Source organism: Myodes glareolus, chromosome 6 (genome assembly GCF_982192425.1).
Source record: "Myodes glareolus chromosome 6, mMyoGla1.1, whole genome shotgun sequence".
Classification (NCBI taxonomy): Eukaryota; Metazoa; Chordata; class Mammalia; order Rodentia; family Cricetidae; genus Myodes; species Myodes glareolus.
Genome location: NC_142031.1, coordinates 75,591,618 through 75,609,954, shown reverse-complemented (window position 1 = coordinate 75,609,954; position 18,337 = coordinate 75,591,618). Strand labels below are relative to the sequence as shown.

At 39.1% G+C, this 18,337-nt stretch overlaps 1 protein-coding gene across 2 annotated transcripts in view; it reads right to left on the bottom strand.

The window, feature by feature from the left end:
• Prdm5 (PR/SET domain 5) overlaps window positions 1-18,337 on the bottom strand; it is a 172,032-nt gene that overhangs the window by 57,010 nt on the left and 96,685 nt on the right. For both annotated transcript variants that reach the window (XM_085690892.2, XM_085690890.2), the window contains exons 10-12: window positions 12,792-12,885; window positions 10,953-11,113; window positions 7,681-7,774 (exon numbers count right to left, since the gene is read on the bottom strand). In XM_085690892.2, coding sequence (XP_085547018.2) covers window positions 7,681-7,774; window positions 10,953-11,113; window positions 12,792-12,885 — 349 coding nt within the window. The remainder of the gene's footprint in view (window positions 1-7,680; window positions 7,775-10,952; window positions 11,114-12,791; window positions 12,886-18,337) is intronic.

Sequence of the window (18,337 nt, the reverse complement as noted above, 5' to 3'; positions counted from 1 at the left end):
AAGTTTTCAGGAAGTAAGCATGAAGAAAGAAAACGGAGGGAGGGAGGGTGAAAATCCGACTTACAGAAATGGTAGAATATTGCAGATGATCCCCACAACTCTCTGTAACTATTATTAACTTACTTGGTGGTGATTCATAACACCATATTCTAGGCAAATTCGTAACTCCTTTATTCCCCCTGGGCCTGTTATTCCAGTCTATAGCAAATTTTGACTTAATAATGCTATTATGTGGGCCTAAAATTAAGGGCTAGGGGTTGGGGGGAAGTCTTAGTGGCTAAGAGCACTTATTAATCAATTCTGAGACTCGGAGTTCACTTCCCAGCAATCAAGTGACGAGCAGGACATCGTAGAAATCCTCTAACTCCAGCTCTCAGGATTCTGAAGCCCTCTTCTGACCCCTGTGAATCCACAGACAAGAAAACTTGCCCACAGATATGCATACACTCACAGATACATGGAGACACATGCATATGCACACATACATAAATAAACCTTTAAAAATTAGGGGTTTAAAAGTTTTTAAAAGAAAATATAAAGATACTATAATTGAAAGTCAAAATGAAGTCAATTTTTGATGGAGAACAAGCAGTAAAGAATCACATAAGAAAACAAAGTTGAATAAATTCCTTCTCAGTAGATAACATCATTTAATGCCTATAAAGATGTGAAGGACAATTTAAGTTCCATGTATTCAGTATTTATTGTCCATTATTATCTTATATCATACATGTTTTATACATATATATATACACTAGTTTTATGTTTCAGCAGACATATAAACACAATGAATTAATCCCTTTATAAATGTATTAAGAAAGGAAAAAAAGATGACTGAACTCCCAATCTAATCCAACTATAATATAACAATCCTTTAATTTTAAGCTGTGGGACCACTAGCAGTGGGACCAGGATTTATCCCTAGCGCTAGAACTGACTTTTGGAGCCTATTTTTTTTGGAGGGACACCTTGTTCAGCCTAGATATAGGGGGAATGCCTTGGTCCTGCCTCAAAGTGATGTAGTTACCAGACTTTGTTAACTCCCCATGGGAAGCCTTATCCTTTCTGAGGAATGGATGGGGGCTGGGGTGTGTGGAAGGTGGGGGAACAGGAGGAGGGAGGAGAGAGATAACTGAGACTGGTATGTAAAATGAGAAAAAAATTGTTTAATTTTTTTTTTTAAAAAGTAAAAAAACAAAAAGCAATGAACAAAAAACAACTTTCCAAAGACAGTGATTTATTACCCCATTCAAATATCAGTGTGCACAGAAGCCAGGGCAGAATGTCCAATACAGTCGCTATCTATTAACAGGAAAATTTAATTCTAGGCACATAATTAACCTCCTGGCCTAAAGCTTTAAACAACAACAACAACAACAAAGAAACTCCCAGAATTTCCTTTATAATTTATGAACTAATGGAATTCATGTTACAGTCTGTGGATTCCCTTGCTGAATGAGCCTCAGCTTTCATTGACCCAGAGAAATCACAGACTCACGGAATGTGCTCCACCATTCCTGCTGACCCGCAGAGTGCCATCTCTCTGGTCCCCTCAGAGGAAACTGGATGATAAATTACAGGGCTGCCCACCAGACACAGACTTAAATGTTCACCTTCACTAACAGTGATAGCAAGGAGTTGAGTATTACTCTTCAGTCACCCCAGGTCAGCACCCATTTGACAGCAAACCTTCGTCTGTAGCCTAGACATCATCTCTATCTGCAGTGATAGTGTATGGAGAGACAACCAAGATGACTTAGAATTCGAGGGCTCAAGAGTGTGCCATTAAAGTGAGTCTGAGCACTGCAGAAATACAAACCAAAGCACACCACCATCACAAACTGACCACGCTGAACTATACAATAACCTTCACATACAGCTACATCTCTTCTTTCAAAACCACCACACTACCGGGACTATTGCCCAGTTTTTCAATGAAGATAAATTAGAAGCTGCTTGGTAAAGAGCCCACAAAAAGACAATAAAATGAATTTGAAGACTCTGACCTGACTGACTCGACAACCCTACACTGAGTATGAACCAGATATTAAATAATAAGGTATCAGAGATGATTTTGAGGTGGGAAAATGTTCTCATACATGTAGTGGCTTGGCCACAGGTAACAGACTGCAGACCTGCACATTCCAGCTAAGATCACTATTCTCAACCACTTAATATATTAAGAGGAAAATATCACCAAATAGCATGTAATACAAGTTTAAGAACAACAGTAAAAATCGAGTGTAGGCCAAAGAATAAAAAATAAAAAGGCCAGCAATGTGATATGCTAGAAAGAGTTCCAATCTTTGCTAGTTCCTAGTGAACCATGGGAAGGCCTGGAACCATATGAATCACTGCATTTGGCTAAGCCCGCCCTCCAGTAAGAGGCTTCTGGCATTCAAAATTTCACTTCTGAAACCTGCAAAAGCAGATGCTAGGACTTGTCATGTTCTGATTCTAATCACCAAATATACAGAATGAATGTCTTTAAAGGTAGATACAAGTTTTAGTAAAACTAAAGTTTTCCAAATTTATATAAAAAACAAAACAAACAAACAAAACAACAAGGTTTTGTTAGACTTTATCCTGATTCTGTAGAATCGTGTAGTGGGAATGTGGAAAAGACAGAGGAAGGTGTTAACTTCATTTAGTATTTATGACACTCAAACTGACCTTCACTTATTTGGAAAGTCCATTTTTTTATGACCCAAAGAAACACTTATTTTTAATCAGTGGGGACCATCTCTTCCTTACATATAACAGTTGTTTTTCTTCAGCACCTCCAAGGTAATCTGGTGACAGAATCATTTTGTGGAATATTGAATGGTGTGGGAGAATTGTCTGTATTCTGTCAATCATGTATTTTAATAAAACGCTGATTGGCCAGACAGGCAGTATAGGCGGGAAAACCAGACAGGAAGTAGAGGTGGAGCAAAGAGACTGGGAATATTCTGGGAAGCAGGAAGCTCCCTCTGCCATTCCTACGCAGACCACCGAAGAGGCAGCATGTAACTTGCCCAGCTGAGAAAGGTACGGAGCCATGTGGCTAATGTAGATAAGGATAGTGGGGTAACATAAGTTATAAGAGGTAATAAGTAGCCTGACCTAATGGGCCAATCAGTTTATAACCTAATGTAGACTTTGTGTGATTTTCTTTGGGATTTGCCGGCTGTGGGGTACTGGGCCCTCGTGTTACAACTACTTTGCTCAAAATTATAGTTTTGAGCAGAACTTGAATTCAATTCAGCTCTCCTTTCAGTGAGGCTGATGCCAACAGTAGAACAGAAGAAGGCAGAGCATAGTGGGAAACACACTATGGCCTGCTTCTACTCAGCTGGACAGTTGTTACAGTGGAAGGAGTTTTTTTAAACCAAATAGAATTCAGAAGACCAAAGCCCCTATTACATGATTTTAAACATCAGTCAAGAATTACTATGAGAGCCCTTTGGCAAAGTACTAGCTTTTGTCACCCACTGGGACATTTTAGAGTAAGGCTCTAAAATACAGTAACACCTTTGCCCAAGTTGGAAACATAATATTTTTCTATACACACAGCATGGGCAGCCTAACAACAAACAGATACAGCAAAAATCAGATCTGGTAAACCTCCTACTAACCAGCTGGTTGCAACAAAGAAAACAGAAGGGACATTTGCATGTTTCAGCAACAGTAACATGTGGAGAATATATTGCCAAGAAAGGTAAAGCAATGGATGGAGGCAATATCAATCTGGCTAGTGAGAAGGTCTTAGTCATACAGAAAGATCTGTTGGCTGGGTTCTCATTTGCAGGTCTCTTCTGGTTTCTACACAAACACACACACACACACACACACACACACACACACACTCACTCTCCCTTAGATGTTTATCATGAACAGGGATGTCCATCTAGAGTTTCAGTTCTCATAATGCCAAAATGTAGCCTGTACATTCTCTGAGACCATTCCATACAAGGTCAAAGCCACTTTCCATATAATGCTTTTCTATAACCTTCCTTTTAACCATGTTGACATGTACACAAATGGTGCAATTAATGTGTGAAAACTGCAGGTTTAGTGTTATAGGTCAGAGCAGTGGCCTCAAACGCTGTACTACTCACTGCATTCATCACAGTCACATACACTAGCAATGCATGATGGAGAATATCAACACAAAGTGATTGATTTTATTAAACCTAACTGTCCATAGCATTTTTTTTTTGCATGGGAATTGAATGGAAAACTCTTGCAATGCATATGACACTGGTCTTGAGGGCCTCTGGAAGCTGCAGCTGCGCTTGCTGCTTTTGTCACAAAACATTCTTCTTCTATCATGCAAAAGAACTAGTGACGAAGCCTCGGTATTAGAAAACAGCTATTTGGAGAATAGTTTTAATACACAGTGAAGAAAGGATGTAGCCATGTCAGTGCAGCCGTAATCTTTACAAAATATCAGAAGTGAAACAGACAAGCAGAGAGCTCTGAATGGGCAGGCTGATGAGCTCAGCAATGGCATTAACAAATGTGGAGATCTTCAGGACTCAATGAGAGGATGTTTCCTAAATGACCTGTGCATCCTGTTACAGAATCCTTCATGGGTGAAAGGTTCACTCCAAACACAACACAGACAGATGGATTTTAAAGTGATAGAAAAGAAAGGGGTCACTAAAATAACTTTAGGTTGCACACGACAGCAATCCTTATCTAAAGGTCTGCTTCTTGATTTTTAGTATAGTAGCAAATAATACCCCAAATCATTTGAACAAGACTATTAAAATACTCTGCAGGATTTTTGCACATTCTGAAACACCAATTAACTATCGCAGGATGAATGAAGAAACAGATATGAAAATCTAGCTTTCTCCTCAAAATCCATAGTCAAGTGGATGTCTTCATTCTCACTAACGGCTTCTGGTTGGAAAGCACAGTTACTTCCTATAAAAATATGTTAACCTGGAATGAACTTCCTATGTCACTTTCAACAAAAGAAGTATTTTTACATTTTCTAATAAGATACACTGCTTAAATTGGTAATGTGGTCAACAGCTGTGGGTAGAAACGAGTGTTCCCTAGGGTCCCTAAGAGCCAAGTGCAAGGTGTGGAGGCAGCAGTGTGGGCACTGCTCAGCCAAGCACTGTGCGTACAGAACTGTGTCCTGCGTGCTGGTCTCAAGCACATCTCACTCAGAGGTGTTGACATTTCACTGACTATTTCATAAACAACACAGGATTCTTTACACTGGCATGATAGAGGGCAACTAGAAATTGCAAAACAGCCTTAAAAGGGGGGATGAATGAAGTCATATGATTTCAAAAAGGAAAATCAAAATAAAGGCAGAAAAAATAATAATTTGGCAAAACCTCAAAAAGTAAGGGGTCTGCTGCTCTTCTGTCAGAACACAAAGTACCGACAGAAGCTGTGTCCTCAGCGGGCCTGGTGTCAGTTCCCGGGGTAAGCTGATGCTCAGCTTTTGAGGATGTAATAAAATCCTGTTACTCACACTTGGAAGAGAAACCCATGTTCAGATTGCTGCAGAAGCCCAGCTACCAGTCATCAACCAGATAGCCTCAGTTCTGCAACATTGCTCCAGCTACTCTGCAGGATGTTATCAATGAACAGTCTTGTAACTCAGATACATAAAGCAGTGTTGGGGACGGGACTATGAAACAGGTCTGTGTTTAAATAGAAAAATGTGGTGATAAGAAAATGCCCACAAAACAAATACTTACATAGCTATGTGTTCACACACACACGTAGTCTTCTCCTTTTCCTTCCCCTACATGTGCATAAAAATCTGTTTACACAAATGTACACATGGGCTCACCATGCTTCAGTTTGGCAGAGGCTTAAATTCATTTAATGCAACATGATTCAGATTTAGGATGTTCTTTAGAATAAACATAATATGAAACATTACTAGAAAACAGGACAAACGACATATTTAATATTTTTATCACATAAAATTCTTGGATTTCAAAAAGATAATTCTTAAAACATTAGGAGCAATGTGTAGCACAAGTAATTTATGCTTCTCTACTGGGCGCTCTTCCTACAACAAAGTTAAGATGAAAGCACATTAAAATGCATAAGGATGGAATCATTAGGAATCTTTAGGCTCCTTTTGATTGAGTCTATCTTTTCCATATTGAAACCTCTGCCTTAAAGTCTCTGCTTTTAAACACATGATACCAGCTTGATGCAGTCACACAAACACGTCTCAGGGGTTATTTACTAGAAGTTTATTCTCTGATATGCAGACATAACTCTCTGGCTACATAAACAGCCTGCTCTCCTCCCATCTACAAATAACACACAGACACATCTATGCAGACGTGCAAACTAGAATAATTTTCTCAGTGTGTCACAGGATCGTCTATTGAGAATGACTAGCACAGAGAAGACAGCTCATACCGCCTTTATCAGACCCAATTCCATATGGTCCCTCTTATACAGTAGGAAGGGATGGCCAAGGACATCCACACTACTCCACTGGAGAGCGGTTCCCTAGTCATCATGCCTTGCTGTCAGAGGGCAATCAGCACAGCGCAGGCAGCTACAGTCACTGTATGTTAGGACGCCAGCTTCCTGAGCAGCCCTCTGCTGCTCATTTCCTTTGCCTTCTCTCATCTATTAACTACGTTTATTTCTTTGACACATTGCATTTTGTCCTAAAAGCCTTGACTTCCCTAGATAACTTCTCAGACATTCCTCTGTAAAGAACCTGGTGTCCAGTCTTGGCACACCGTGCTGGGTTTGTCACTAGTTATGGGGATCATTTACAAGCATATGAGTGACTATTCTAAGGTCCTATGTTAAAGGCATGTCTTTCAGCTTTGTCCACAAAAATGTTCAAATTATGCTCTAATGTCCCTTCCTTCATGTATCCCTAATGTCACAGTGTCAATTCTTTGACCTACTTAAACTAGCAATTCTTCATTCACAAAACAGCTACTACTCCAGACACTGTGCTGAGTGTGGGAAATACTATTTTTTTCTTTTTTTCTTTTTTATTGCTTTATAAATAATACCATTCAAACTTTCCACTTCCTCCCTTCCTCCCATTTCCACATATTCTGGCCCTTGAACAGAATGCTTCAACTACATAATTCAAAATAAATGCATTCTGCTTAGTGGGAAGACAATTCAATTCACATGAAGCAGAAAGTTTAAAAACCATTTAGTCTACCTAGTTGGGAAATTGTAAGCTCTTTTCAAGAATATTGAGCTATTCACCATGATCCAGTGGTCACCTATTACACTGGAGAAACTGCAGAGGAAAAGTAAGAGAAAAACATCCAGAGCGCTTAAGGATCAGCTGAGACCACAGTTCCCTCATACCAGATAAAATAAGACTCTACAGAATTCAATCAGAAAGGTAGACACTTTTCACATTCACAAAGGCAACATTTGGTGTGTGGTGGATGAAGAGGAGGCCTCCTGCCTGCTGTGGACACTGAGGCTGCTAATACCTACCCTGCTCAACAGGACCCTGCATGTCACACTCACATCTCAACTAAAAGTGAAAAGGTTTACTCTTGAGTGATCTATTTATTTGGGGGGCAAATTCTACCACTGAAATTCTCCTCAAGTGCAGAACTGGTTTGGATGATCCTCTGAATAAGATGAGCTGGGTTAGTGACAACAGTCCTCTCTGTCCTGACACTCGCTTCCAGCGCTTCCAGCCCAGGTCACTCTCCATACCTGTGTGGCTCCGGATGTGAACTCTCAGGGTTCCACTGCTGGCGAATTTCTGGCCACAATATGGGCAGACTTTCTCCTTTTCTCCTGTGTGTGTCTAAACAGGAATAAAAACGGTTGATGATAAATACAAAGATTTTGGTAAAGATGATTAAGTACTTCTGACAAAAGTAAATCTATATTTTCCAGGATTATGTTTCATTAAAATGATTTAATGTCACAATGCAACTTTAAGCAATTTATCATGGATAATCCCATGGGTTCAAAAATCCCATAGAAGCATGCATTAGTGTTAATTTAAAAATAATTCTGCAGTTTACTGCTTAAGCTTTTATGGAATCCCTGTCTAACTAATCGTGATTAAGTTATGTAAAGCCAGTGCATGGAGGAAAACCAGATAATCAAAACGGGGCTGGAGTTGCCCTTGACTGTTGCCAAGAAACATTTCCTTTGAATTCTTTCCCACATTCTTTGGGCATATTTCATCCTGAGAGGCAGAATTAATCTCAAGAAAGTCATTTGTTACCTAGACTATGGTTGTCTGGACAGACTTTACTACAAAATAGAGAGCATGGATACATCTAGTTTGGCCTAGAAAATCAGCAGGTGTCAATTGAGCAGTCAAATGGAACGAGAAATTCTGTCCTTCACACATGTATCATCTAGGCACAAAATAATCATACCAGAAAAAGAGAAGGAGCGCCTGCAAAACACAGTTTAAAGACGCCAGGGACTAGGGCTGGGACTACAACTCAATGCTAGGATACATGCCTACCATGCAAGAGCCTCTGGGTTCAATCACTGTTAAGTAAATAAATAAATAGCCCAACAAAACTGCTGACAGCTCCAGAAGGATGGGTTGGGAGAGAATGTTAAGGAGACTAGTTTTGTCTACCAACATAAAAAAAGAAAGAAATCCTATCATTCCAGTGAATGAGTAGTCAGAGCAATCTGTAAAGTAGCAGGGTTTTTCAAATTTATTTTTTGTTTGTTTGCTTGTTTTATATTTGTTTTTTTTAGTATAATAACAGGTTATTTATTTAGGGGTAGTACTCTGAACAAATGGAGAACAGGAACCAAATCAAGCAGCCAGAAGAGACAGTGATTGTGTGTGAGTGGTTAGTATAAGAGGCCATGACCAAGTGTGCTGGTATCTTTTTTTAAAATTAATTAATTAATTTAAAATTTCCACTTCTTCCCATCCTTCCATTTCCTTCCCACTCCCCCCCCCCCACTCCCCATACCCCTTCCTCTCCAGTCTTAAGAGAAGTCAGGGTGCCCTGCCTTATGGGAAGTCCAAGGCCACCCCCTCCATCCTAGGAAAGTGTGCATCCAAACTGGCTAGGCTCCCAAAAGGCCAGTACACGCAGTAGAATCAAAATCCAGTGTCATTATCATTGGCTTCTCAGTCCGTCCTCATTGTCAGTCACATTCAGAGAGTCCGGTTTGATCACATGCTCGTTCAGACCCAGTCCAAATGGCCTTGATCTGCTCCCACTAGATCAGTTCCACAGTCTCCGTGGGTGGATGCACCCCTCGAAGTCCTGCCTTCCTTTCTTATATTCTCCCTCCTTCTACTCTTCATCTGGGCTTTGGGAGCTCAGTTCATTGCTCCAATGTGGGTCTCTGTCTCTATCTCCATCCCTCGCCAGAAAAGGTTCTATGATGATATGCAAGATATTCATCAGTGTGTCTATGGGAGAAGGCCAGTTCAGGCACCCTCTCCTCTGCTGCCCACGGACCTTGTTGGGGAAATGCCCCTGGACACCTGAGACCCCCCTCTAGAGCCAAGACTCTAGCCAACTCTAAAATGGCTCCCGTATCCACCCTTCCTCCATCTCAATTCTCTCATTCCCCCAAGCTCTCCCCAATCCCCCTCTTCTCCCTTCTCTCTCCTCATCTCCCCTTTCCCCCAACCCACCCCAACCCTCTTGCTCCCAGCTTTTGTCCGGCGATCTTATCTGCTTCCAATACCAGGAGGATAACTATATGTATTTCTTTGAGTTCACCCAAGCAGAGAGGAAAAAAAAAAAAAAAGCTGATGGCTGAAAAATCAGGAGGAAGGAATTTCTTCAATTATCTACCTTCATGGTCTTCATAGTACTGTTTCGAGATTATTTTCTGAAAGTAGCCTGAAAATAGGTAAAAGCAGGTAGTGTCTGCTAGTTAATTATGGCCATCAAGATAGTTGTTTTAAGAGTAGCTGAGGGGATTAGTGATGACGAGCTCAATGCATCCAATGGCATTTCTGCAGACCATCACATTATAAAGCCTCTGATCCAATCTAGGGATGGATTCAAACCTGATGGCCTTATTAGTAGGTGGGGGAAAGATAGGAGGTGGGGTCAGGCTGGAATGTGTCATTGGGCGGTGTGTCCTTAGAATAGATCTTGCCCTGGCTCTTCCTGTACTTTCCCTTCATGCTTCCTGTCCACACTGAGGTGATCAGATTTTATCTGCCACTTGTTTGCACCACCAACTTTGGCATTTTAATTGAGTCTGTCCTAAAATAGCTTTAACATTTTAAAGAGACTTAAAATTCATTTATTATACTGTTGTATATTTATTTATTAAATACAAAAGTAAACTCAATTTACCTGATATATTGATCTAATTAGCATAATACAAAAAAGATAATCCTGAAATCACAAACGAAACTATTTCATATGAACTGAATCAGTATGTGTCAAACCCCCATTCTATACTAGGAAATCCTTAGTGTCCTAGACTTCCAATAAACACTTGAATTAGTTCTATAAAAGCAACCCAGCCAAGTGGTGGTGGCGCATGCCTTACCGTCAGCACTCAGGAGGCAAAGGCAAGCAGATCTCTATGAGTTCGAAGCCTGCCTGGTGTAGAGACTGAATTGCAGGACAGCTAGAGTAACACACAGAAACACTGCCAGAAAAAAAAAGCAAAACAAACAAACAAACAAACACTAACAAACAACAACAACCTACCACAGGTGTCATTCATATTTTCAGAAGAAACAATCTACATTAAGTGAAAATGATTAAAAGTAGACAGAGTCTTACTGAATACTTTCCAAGCATATCTATCAGTAAGGCTAAAGATTACATAAAATAAACATACAACTTTGACGTTCCATTTTATGGGAAAATGCCTATTCTGAAAAACGAAGAGAACAGGTATTTCTTGGACAGCGAATATAATCATCTATTTGTCCTTGTTAATAAGCATGTCATACATTAAAATAAAACTGTTATAATCCTTAACCTTACAATGCATTCTGTCTTGATGAAGTTCCCACTTACTTTCTTATGACTCCTGAGCACTGACGGCGTAACAAAGGCCTTATTGCACAGCTCACATCGGTACTTCTTGTGTCTTTCGTGGACCACCTGGACATGAACATTTAACGTGTCCTTCCTTTTAAATGTGGCATCACAGTGATGACACTTGAAAGTCCTTTCACCTTAGAAGACAAGTCAACAGTCACTCCACAAACACAGTATTTCAGATTTTGTTGCGTTAAAATAACAGAATTCTCTAATTCTGATGTGCTACTTCTATCAGAGTATCTGTCTTAATTCTATCAGAAGTTTTCCCCAAGCTTAACACCTACAAGCTGGCCGGGGACCTGATTTTTAGTGTACAGGGGAAGAACAATAACTTCCAAAGTAAGTAGAAATTGTTTATATTTTAGTCTATGGTAAAGCCATATGTGTGTAATAACAGCCTTCACATCTCTGATGTGCAACTAGCTGTACTGTTAACAGTGTGTGAAACAATACCTAGGACTTTGTTCTCTCTGCGTCTTGTTTTCCTGCTGTTTTAACTTCACTGATGCCTGTCTGCACCTTACATGGCTTACTTAGTGCCCTAAATTCTGGAGGTTGACTTTTCTAGCCTGACACCACTGTGCAGCTTCTGAAAGCCTCTTCTAGCGTTGCCCATTACCATTCCCACGACAGAGCACACAGCACAGCCACTTCAGTCCTTCCTCTACTGCTGCTGAGCACCAAGAGGGTGGCATTAAAAGTGTCAGATTTCTAATGTTACAAATTCATTACTGTTATGTGAAATAAAATTTAATTTTTCCCATGAAAAATTTCCTTAGCATCCAAGTTAAATTCAGCCATACGTCTTCAATGAAGTTCACCTGTCAAAACGCTTATTCCAAAATCCATTCAGTCTTAAGTCCTCTAACATAATAATTCCTTCTGTCGTGCAACAAATTTCATTCTTTAATGACAAAGTTGTTCTGTATGAGGAAATGAAAAGTTAGGCTAAGCACTCTCCAGAGCTGTATGGTGACTAACCTAGACTGGAATTGTAGGCTGGTCTTTTCCTGCAGGATGCAGCTTTCTTCCTTAAGACCATCACCAACACATATAAGACCTTTATTATTTTTCATATTAGACCCTAACTTGAGCAGAGAAACTTCCTTCTGTCACTATTCTGTACAACCAATTGTCACAATGTCTTGTATTTGGAATTTAATATTTAAGTAGCAGTAGAACTTTACATGTACACTTAAAAAAATATATGTGTCTACATAGAACATAATAAAAATTTACCTCTCCCCAAAAGTAGAGAAATCAGAAATTTTACATGAAGCAGGAAAGGTGCCTGCCTACCAGACACCTGGAAGCAATGTCTACATCCCCCTGCTTGAATGACTGTGCTCTTGTCAGACTCAATCGAGAATATTCTCAATTTCGCCTTAAAAAGGTGCTGGATTAGATGTGCACTCTGATCCATTCCAACTTTAAGCCTGCGAGCTAATAAAACCCTGACCTGCAACATAATTTCCTGTTACAGAGGCAGCCAAGTTTCCTTAATCATCATAGTTAAAAGGGAATGAAAGTCTGTGTTTCAAAACAATGTTCACAGCGTACTGAGTCTGGAGTATCTTTTCCCATACAAACCATAAATACAGGGAAGAGACAATGTAAAATAAAGTATACTGTAAAATAAAGTAATATGATTAATGGTACTGTAGGAACACAAGGCAATCTGTCTTCTGTATGCTTTAAACAGATTATCTAACAATTCACAGTGCACTTCTGTGATGTCTACATTCTGAAAGGGTCTAAGAACACAGCAGGAAGTAACTCCCTCTGTCCTCAGCTGCCCGAACTGGGACTTACTGTTGTGGATCAACAGGTGTCTTTGCAGAGAAAATGGGGTGCGAAACAGAGCTTTGCATTCGTCACATTGAAATGGCCGTTCCTCGGAGTGAGTCTGCAGAAGGAAGACGGAGTCAGCAGAAGAAGAATGAGCTCATCATTACAAAATGCAGACAGCATCTTGCTTCTTCTTATAGCTCTCTACTACGGAGGAGAGAAAGCATGACCATATGCATTCACAGGAAGAAAATACTTGTTCTGTCAAACTCTCAAATTCATTAGAAATTCAATAAATAGTAAAGGAAACTGTTACTCCTATCTTGAATTGCTAATGTAAACACAAATATATATTATTTGTAAGATCTAGTTTGTAGATGCTATATAGTTTGTCTAGTGTATAGTTAGCCCTATGGAGCGTTTGCCAGGCTTGCTTACTTTCCATATAGGCAAGAGAAGCAGTTCACAGGCACATGGTCTCTACCCTTTCCCTAAAATCTCACTGATCTAATCCTCAGGGCTGCTTGGTATTTAAATTACAAGAGCATGGCCTCATATGGTTAACCTAAGGTAGCATTCATTAAATACTTAATTTGAATTCCAAGAGCCACGTTCTTGACTAAAATGGCATTACAGTCACCATATAAAGACTTGCAAAAGATGCACATGTTATAAAGGTCTATGGTACACGACAAACCAACAGGCATTGAAATCATCACACAGAACTTTAAACCAATTTGGCACAAACCATGAATAACATCTTACTCTATACTGTGGATGAAAAAGTTTATTTATTTATAAATAGTTTCAAATTTGATTTTGTGTGTATGTACATTTTGCCTGTATGTGTACCACATGTACACCTGGTGTGTGCAGAGGTCAAACAGGGTATGGAATCTCCTGGAACTGGAATTACAGATGTTCATGTAGGTGCTAAAAACTGAATCCAGACCTTCTCTGCAGGAACAGCAAGTCATCTCTAACTGCTGAGTCATCTCTCCAGACTCAGATGGCAAAATTGAATAAGGTTCACAAATACATTTTTAAAATTCTCAAAAGTCCAACAATATCCTTTCATTAGAACAAAATAAGCTATAAATCTGATAAGATTTATGGTATTGGTACCAAAAGCACGGGACAACTGAAGGAAGCCACTTTATTCACATCCCATTGACAGAGACGTTCACAGTTTGATAGGTATGTCAGTATTCAAGTCTGAGAAGTATCATAGAGAGTAACACTGCAACATAAGAATTATCAAGACTGTTTCCACTGTCAGGAACATAAAGGGTGGAAGGAAAAATCAAGATAAATTTAAGATATTTAAATCTGTTCTTCGACACAGAAATTCTAGATTAAAAAAATAGAGGAGGAGAACATTTATTCCAATATATAATATGAATGACACTATGGACACGACATTCTAAACTGGCGAGAGAAGTGTGAATATTTACTAAAGCATTCTGATGCAACTAAAGGTGGGCCCTTCATTTCCTACAGGAGGAGAGAGACTATATGGATTTAGTATTTTTATTCATGTTACTTTTCTGAGACACTCTTGCTATACAGCTCAGGCTGGCTTTGAGCTTGTGTCAATCCTCAGGCCTTTACCTCACAAATGCTGACATTACAGACACACCATCACATTTGGCTTCACCTATTTTTCAAGGTGAAGAATAAAGTCTCAAATGTCATAGAAGAAAATGTTACTAAATTTTAAATAATAATTGAGTGGGAAAAGGCTTTCTAAGTATGATAGAAAACTAGATATTTAGATTTAAATATAAATTTAATATTGCAAAGTGTTTTCCAATTACCAAAGACAGTATCTGTAATACCAAATAACATTACTAATTTAAGGCTTGATGGCACAGTAATAAAAAAAATGGAAAACTCCAAACGACACCTGTACTTTCATTTGGAAGGTATTTTGTATCAGGTCTACAGTATGCACGTTGCTTTTAGGGGTTAATCCCATTTCAGAGTGAGGATACAGGGAGAACAAAATCCACAAAAGCTGCTGCATCACAAGGCTTTTATCCTGTATGTGTGATAAACACACAACCTACGTCAAGAAATGACACACGTTATAGAGGAAAATAAAGAGGAGCACAGATAGTGTTTCAGAGGACAGATTTTAAATAGGTGGCCAAGAGAATCCTAGCTGGGGTGATGTCTGAGAAAAGCCTGTTCTGAGGGAACAAAGCACAAGGAACTGAGTGACAAAAACCGAGACCGGGGGAAGAGGCCAGATTGCTTTTCTATTCCTAAGGCTATAAAGAAATGTCTATGCTCCCATATGGAGGGTAATAACAAAACACAGAAAGGTTTTGATCCAAGTGCTACTTGGTAACTCAATGCAATTATTGGGGTTGCTTTCAGAAGAACAGGTAACTCAGACATACACTACCCAGAGCCCTCTGGATGGCTTCAGAAGGCTACACCAACTGCAGGTCCTACATAGTAAACTACTCCTATTCATCAGTGACTGGAGTTTCAGTGAGGGATATGCTCACTGAACCCACTGAAGGCCTCTACTGAGAGAATGTGAATGGACAAGTCTCATAGGGGTCATGTACTGGTGAACACAGCTTTATGCTTCAAGTTGGCAACAATCACAACTACCCAGGACAAACGACTATGTTTCTGCCCATGTGGCTGGAGTGGTATGAATGAGGCAGAGAACTGAGAAGACGCAGAAACAGGCAAGGGTGAAGAAGAGAGAAGAGACCAATTATGAAGGCCAGGTCAGTCTAATGTATTGTCGATTATTCCAAGAGTCAGAAGGACTCTAAAGGGTTTGGGCAGGTGAGTAGCATGTCCAAGACTGTGTTGCTTTGAGAATCTGTAGTAATAAATCAGATGAGTTGATAAGTCTGCAGATGTAGCCTTGGATAAGAGAAATAGGGTAGCTGGTGTCTTACAGGAAGAAACAGGTCCAGGGCATGAAGTTGGGTATGTAGCATGAGAAAGGAAGGAAGCAAGCATGGCCTGCAGACCCGTAAAATAAGAAGCGAAGAGGGGACAACTGTTTAGATGACACTCATTGGGTTCAAGAGACTTTTAAAGAAACTCATAGGCAGCAAAATATTTCAAACCAGGATTAAACTGTATAGAATTAACATAGAAGGTATCCATGCTACATATGGCATTAATATATAATTAATGACAAATTCAAAGAATGACAAATTAAAAACAGTATCTGTTGTCCATGACTGTGTCACACTACTTAGTGTTTGCCAGAGAATGAACAGTAAGGCAAGCTCACAGACTGTGACCCAGAGAGTCAACTCTCTGGATTCCATTGCGGCACACTGTTCTCAGTCGGCAAATGTACATCCCTGCAACTAACCAACTACCTTTACAAAATACATCTGATAGTTAAGAAGAGAAAAAGCAAACAGGAAACTCTTGAATGGTTATAAAAAGATATAAATGGATTAATTAAGTATAGTAGATATTATAATTGCATTGACATTTATTTTTTAGTTTAGTTTACTTTAATAAGGAAAATCACATGTAACTTTTAGAGTGTCGCATCAATATAGAATACCATTTGGCTATACAGGTCACAAAAAATGGAGTCTGGAAAGATGCTCTAAAGTATCTGCCGAGGAGAGTTTTCACACGAAAGTAGGAGAATCTGATGGCACGCTTGCATTCTTGTTTCTTTCTTTAGTATTTAAACTTTACATACTAGGTAGATACTGCTATTTACTACAATGCAAAAGCTACTTTGTTTTAGAGCTTTCAAATTTGAGCAGATAATTTCTCTAGCCTTCCAAAAGTACTATATTCTACCATCAATCATTTTTTCAGCATCTGGGACAATAACAATAATAGATATTTGTGGTAATCACAGATTAGCATATTTTAAATAATAAGCTAGTACGACATAACCAGACAGATAAATTCTTTTATGGAAAAAGATCCCAACATGACCTCTGTGTTGGAATGTTATAAATTATAAACATTAGCAGTGAAATAATATGTTTAACTGACAGGAAGACCCCAAGTCATGTAAGAACTAAGAGTGTCCAGTGCTCACATGTAGATACAGAATTTGTGTTCATGAGGTGTTTTACAGGTATCAGATGAATTTCAACTTCTCGAAAGGTATTTTATCATTAGATTTCTCCCTGATTTAATAATTGATCCTTAAGTTCATAATATTTCTTCCAACTGCCAAGGCACTGATGTCACCAACACCTGCTAATGTAATAGATAAAGTTGCCATGAATAAAAGTATGAATTATCTTTTTAGATACTTAAGTTTTTATGGAACAAATTCAACTCTGATTAGAGATATAGAGAAGACATAAGAAAAGTGTTGCACTATCTGTAACATCCATTAAAATTCTCAAAAATACCTCAGGAAATAGCATAACATTCAGTAAAATATTAAATAATTCTAGTCACATAGATCAAATGTTAATTTCACAGTACCAGAATAAAGTTTTCCTCAGGGCTATTCAAAGTTAAAATTTACTCTCAATAGTCTATAGTGTCCTACCATAACAGTATTTATTGCTGATGGTATTTTACCTCTGGAACACACACCATACAATAAAACCAATGAAATCTTCATCATACCCTTTTCTCCCAAAGTTCTAGAACCATTGAGGAGGTTGTGGAAAGACTCTAAGAGCAGAAGCAGTGTTACTACAAGGAAACTGTTTTCTAGGCACAGCAGGGCACGTGCAAACTCACAGCAGTTATGACAGCTTGTACAAGACCTACACATGTTCAATCCAGACAACATTACAACACGGAGATGGGAGGTGGGCATGAAGTCCCACCTCTGGCTAAGGAGTTATTGGCAGTTGATAGTTGGTGGGAGAGGGAGGGTCTATTTACTCTAAAAGTGTGACCCCTGGTAAGTCAACTGCACATCAGTAGAAGGTCACACATCAAAGAGATTGTGGGCAGCACGAAGTTATTTGATGGTTTAGAGATAAAGAAGACGTAAAGTTGGGCGTAGGGAAGCATGAGGGTTCATTCCGGAGGATCTGGGTGATGGGGATGAATATGATCAAACTATATCCTAGGAAATTCTCAAAGAACAAATAAAAATGAGAAAAAAACTAATTAAATATAGAATGAAAGTAGAAAAATAAAGAAGGGAAGAAAGGAAAGGAGTCTGTTAGACAGACTCAAACCTCTCATAAGGGCATGCTCACCCAGTGTGCTACATAGAAAACCTGAAACTACATCGCTGTTTAATCTAGATGTTTTCAAGGTTTGTAGGTTAAATTCATACAGTCATTTGTACAACTAGCTTCTTTAAAAGGTTTTCTCCTCTTCACAAACATACACTAAAGCTAGAGTTGTGTTGACAAGTTCAGTTTCAGCTCGGTAGAGTAAGGGTTAGCGCACTCCACACAGAAAAGAGGAGGGAATACTGAAGACAAGTCCTTCATGAAAAAACTGAATAGCCAAGATTTTCACCTCTGGTTTTCTATATTCAAACTCTTCACAAAATGAGACCAAAAGTATGTCAAAGCATTGATGTAAATGATAAGATTGTGTTTAATTCTGTCAACAAAATCTGCTCAGGTTATCAGGATTGC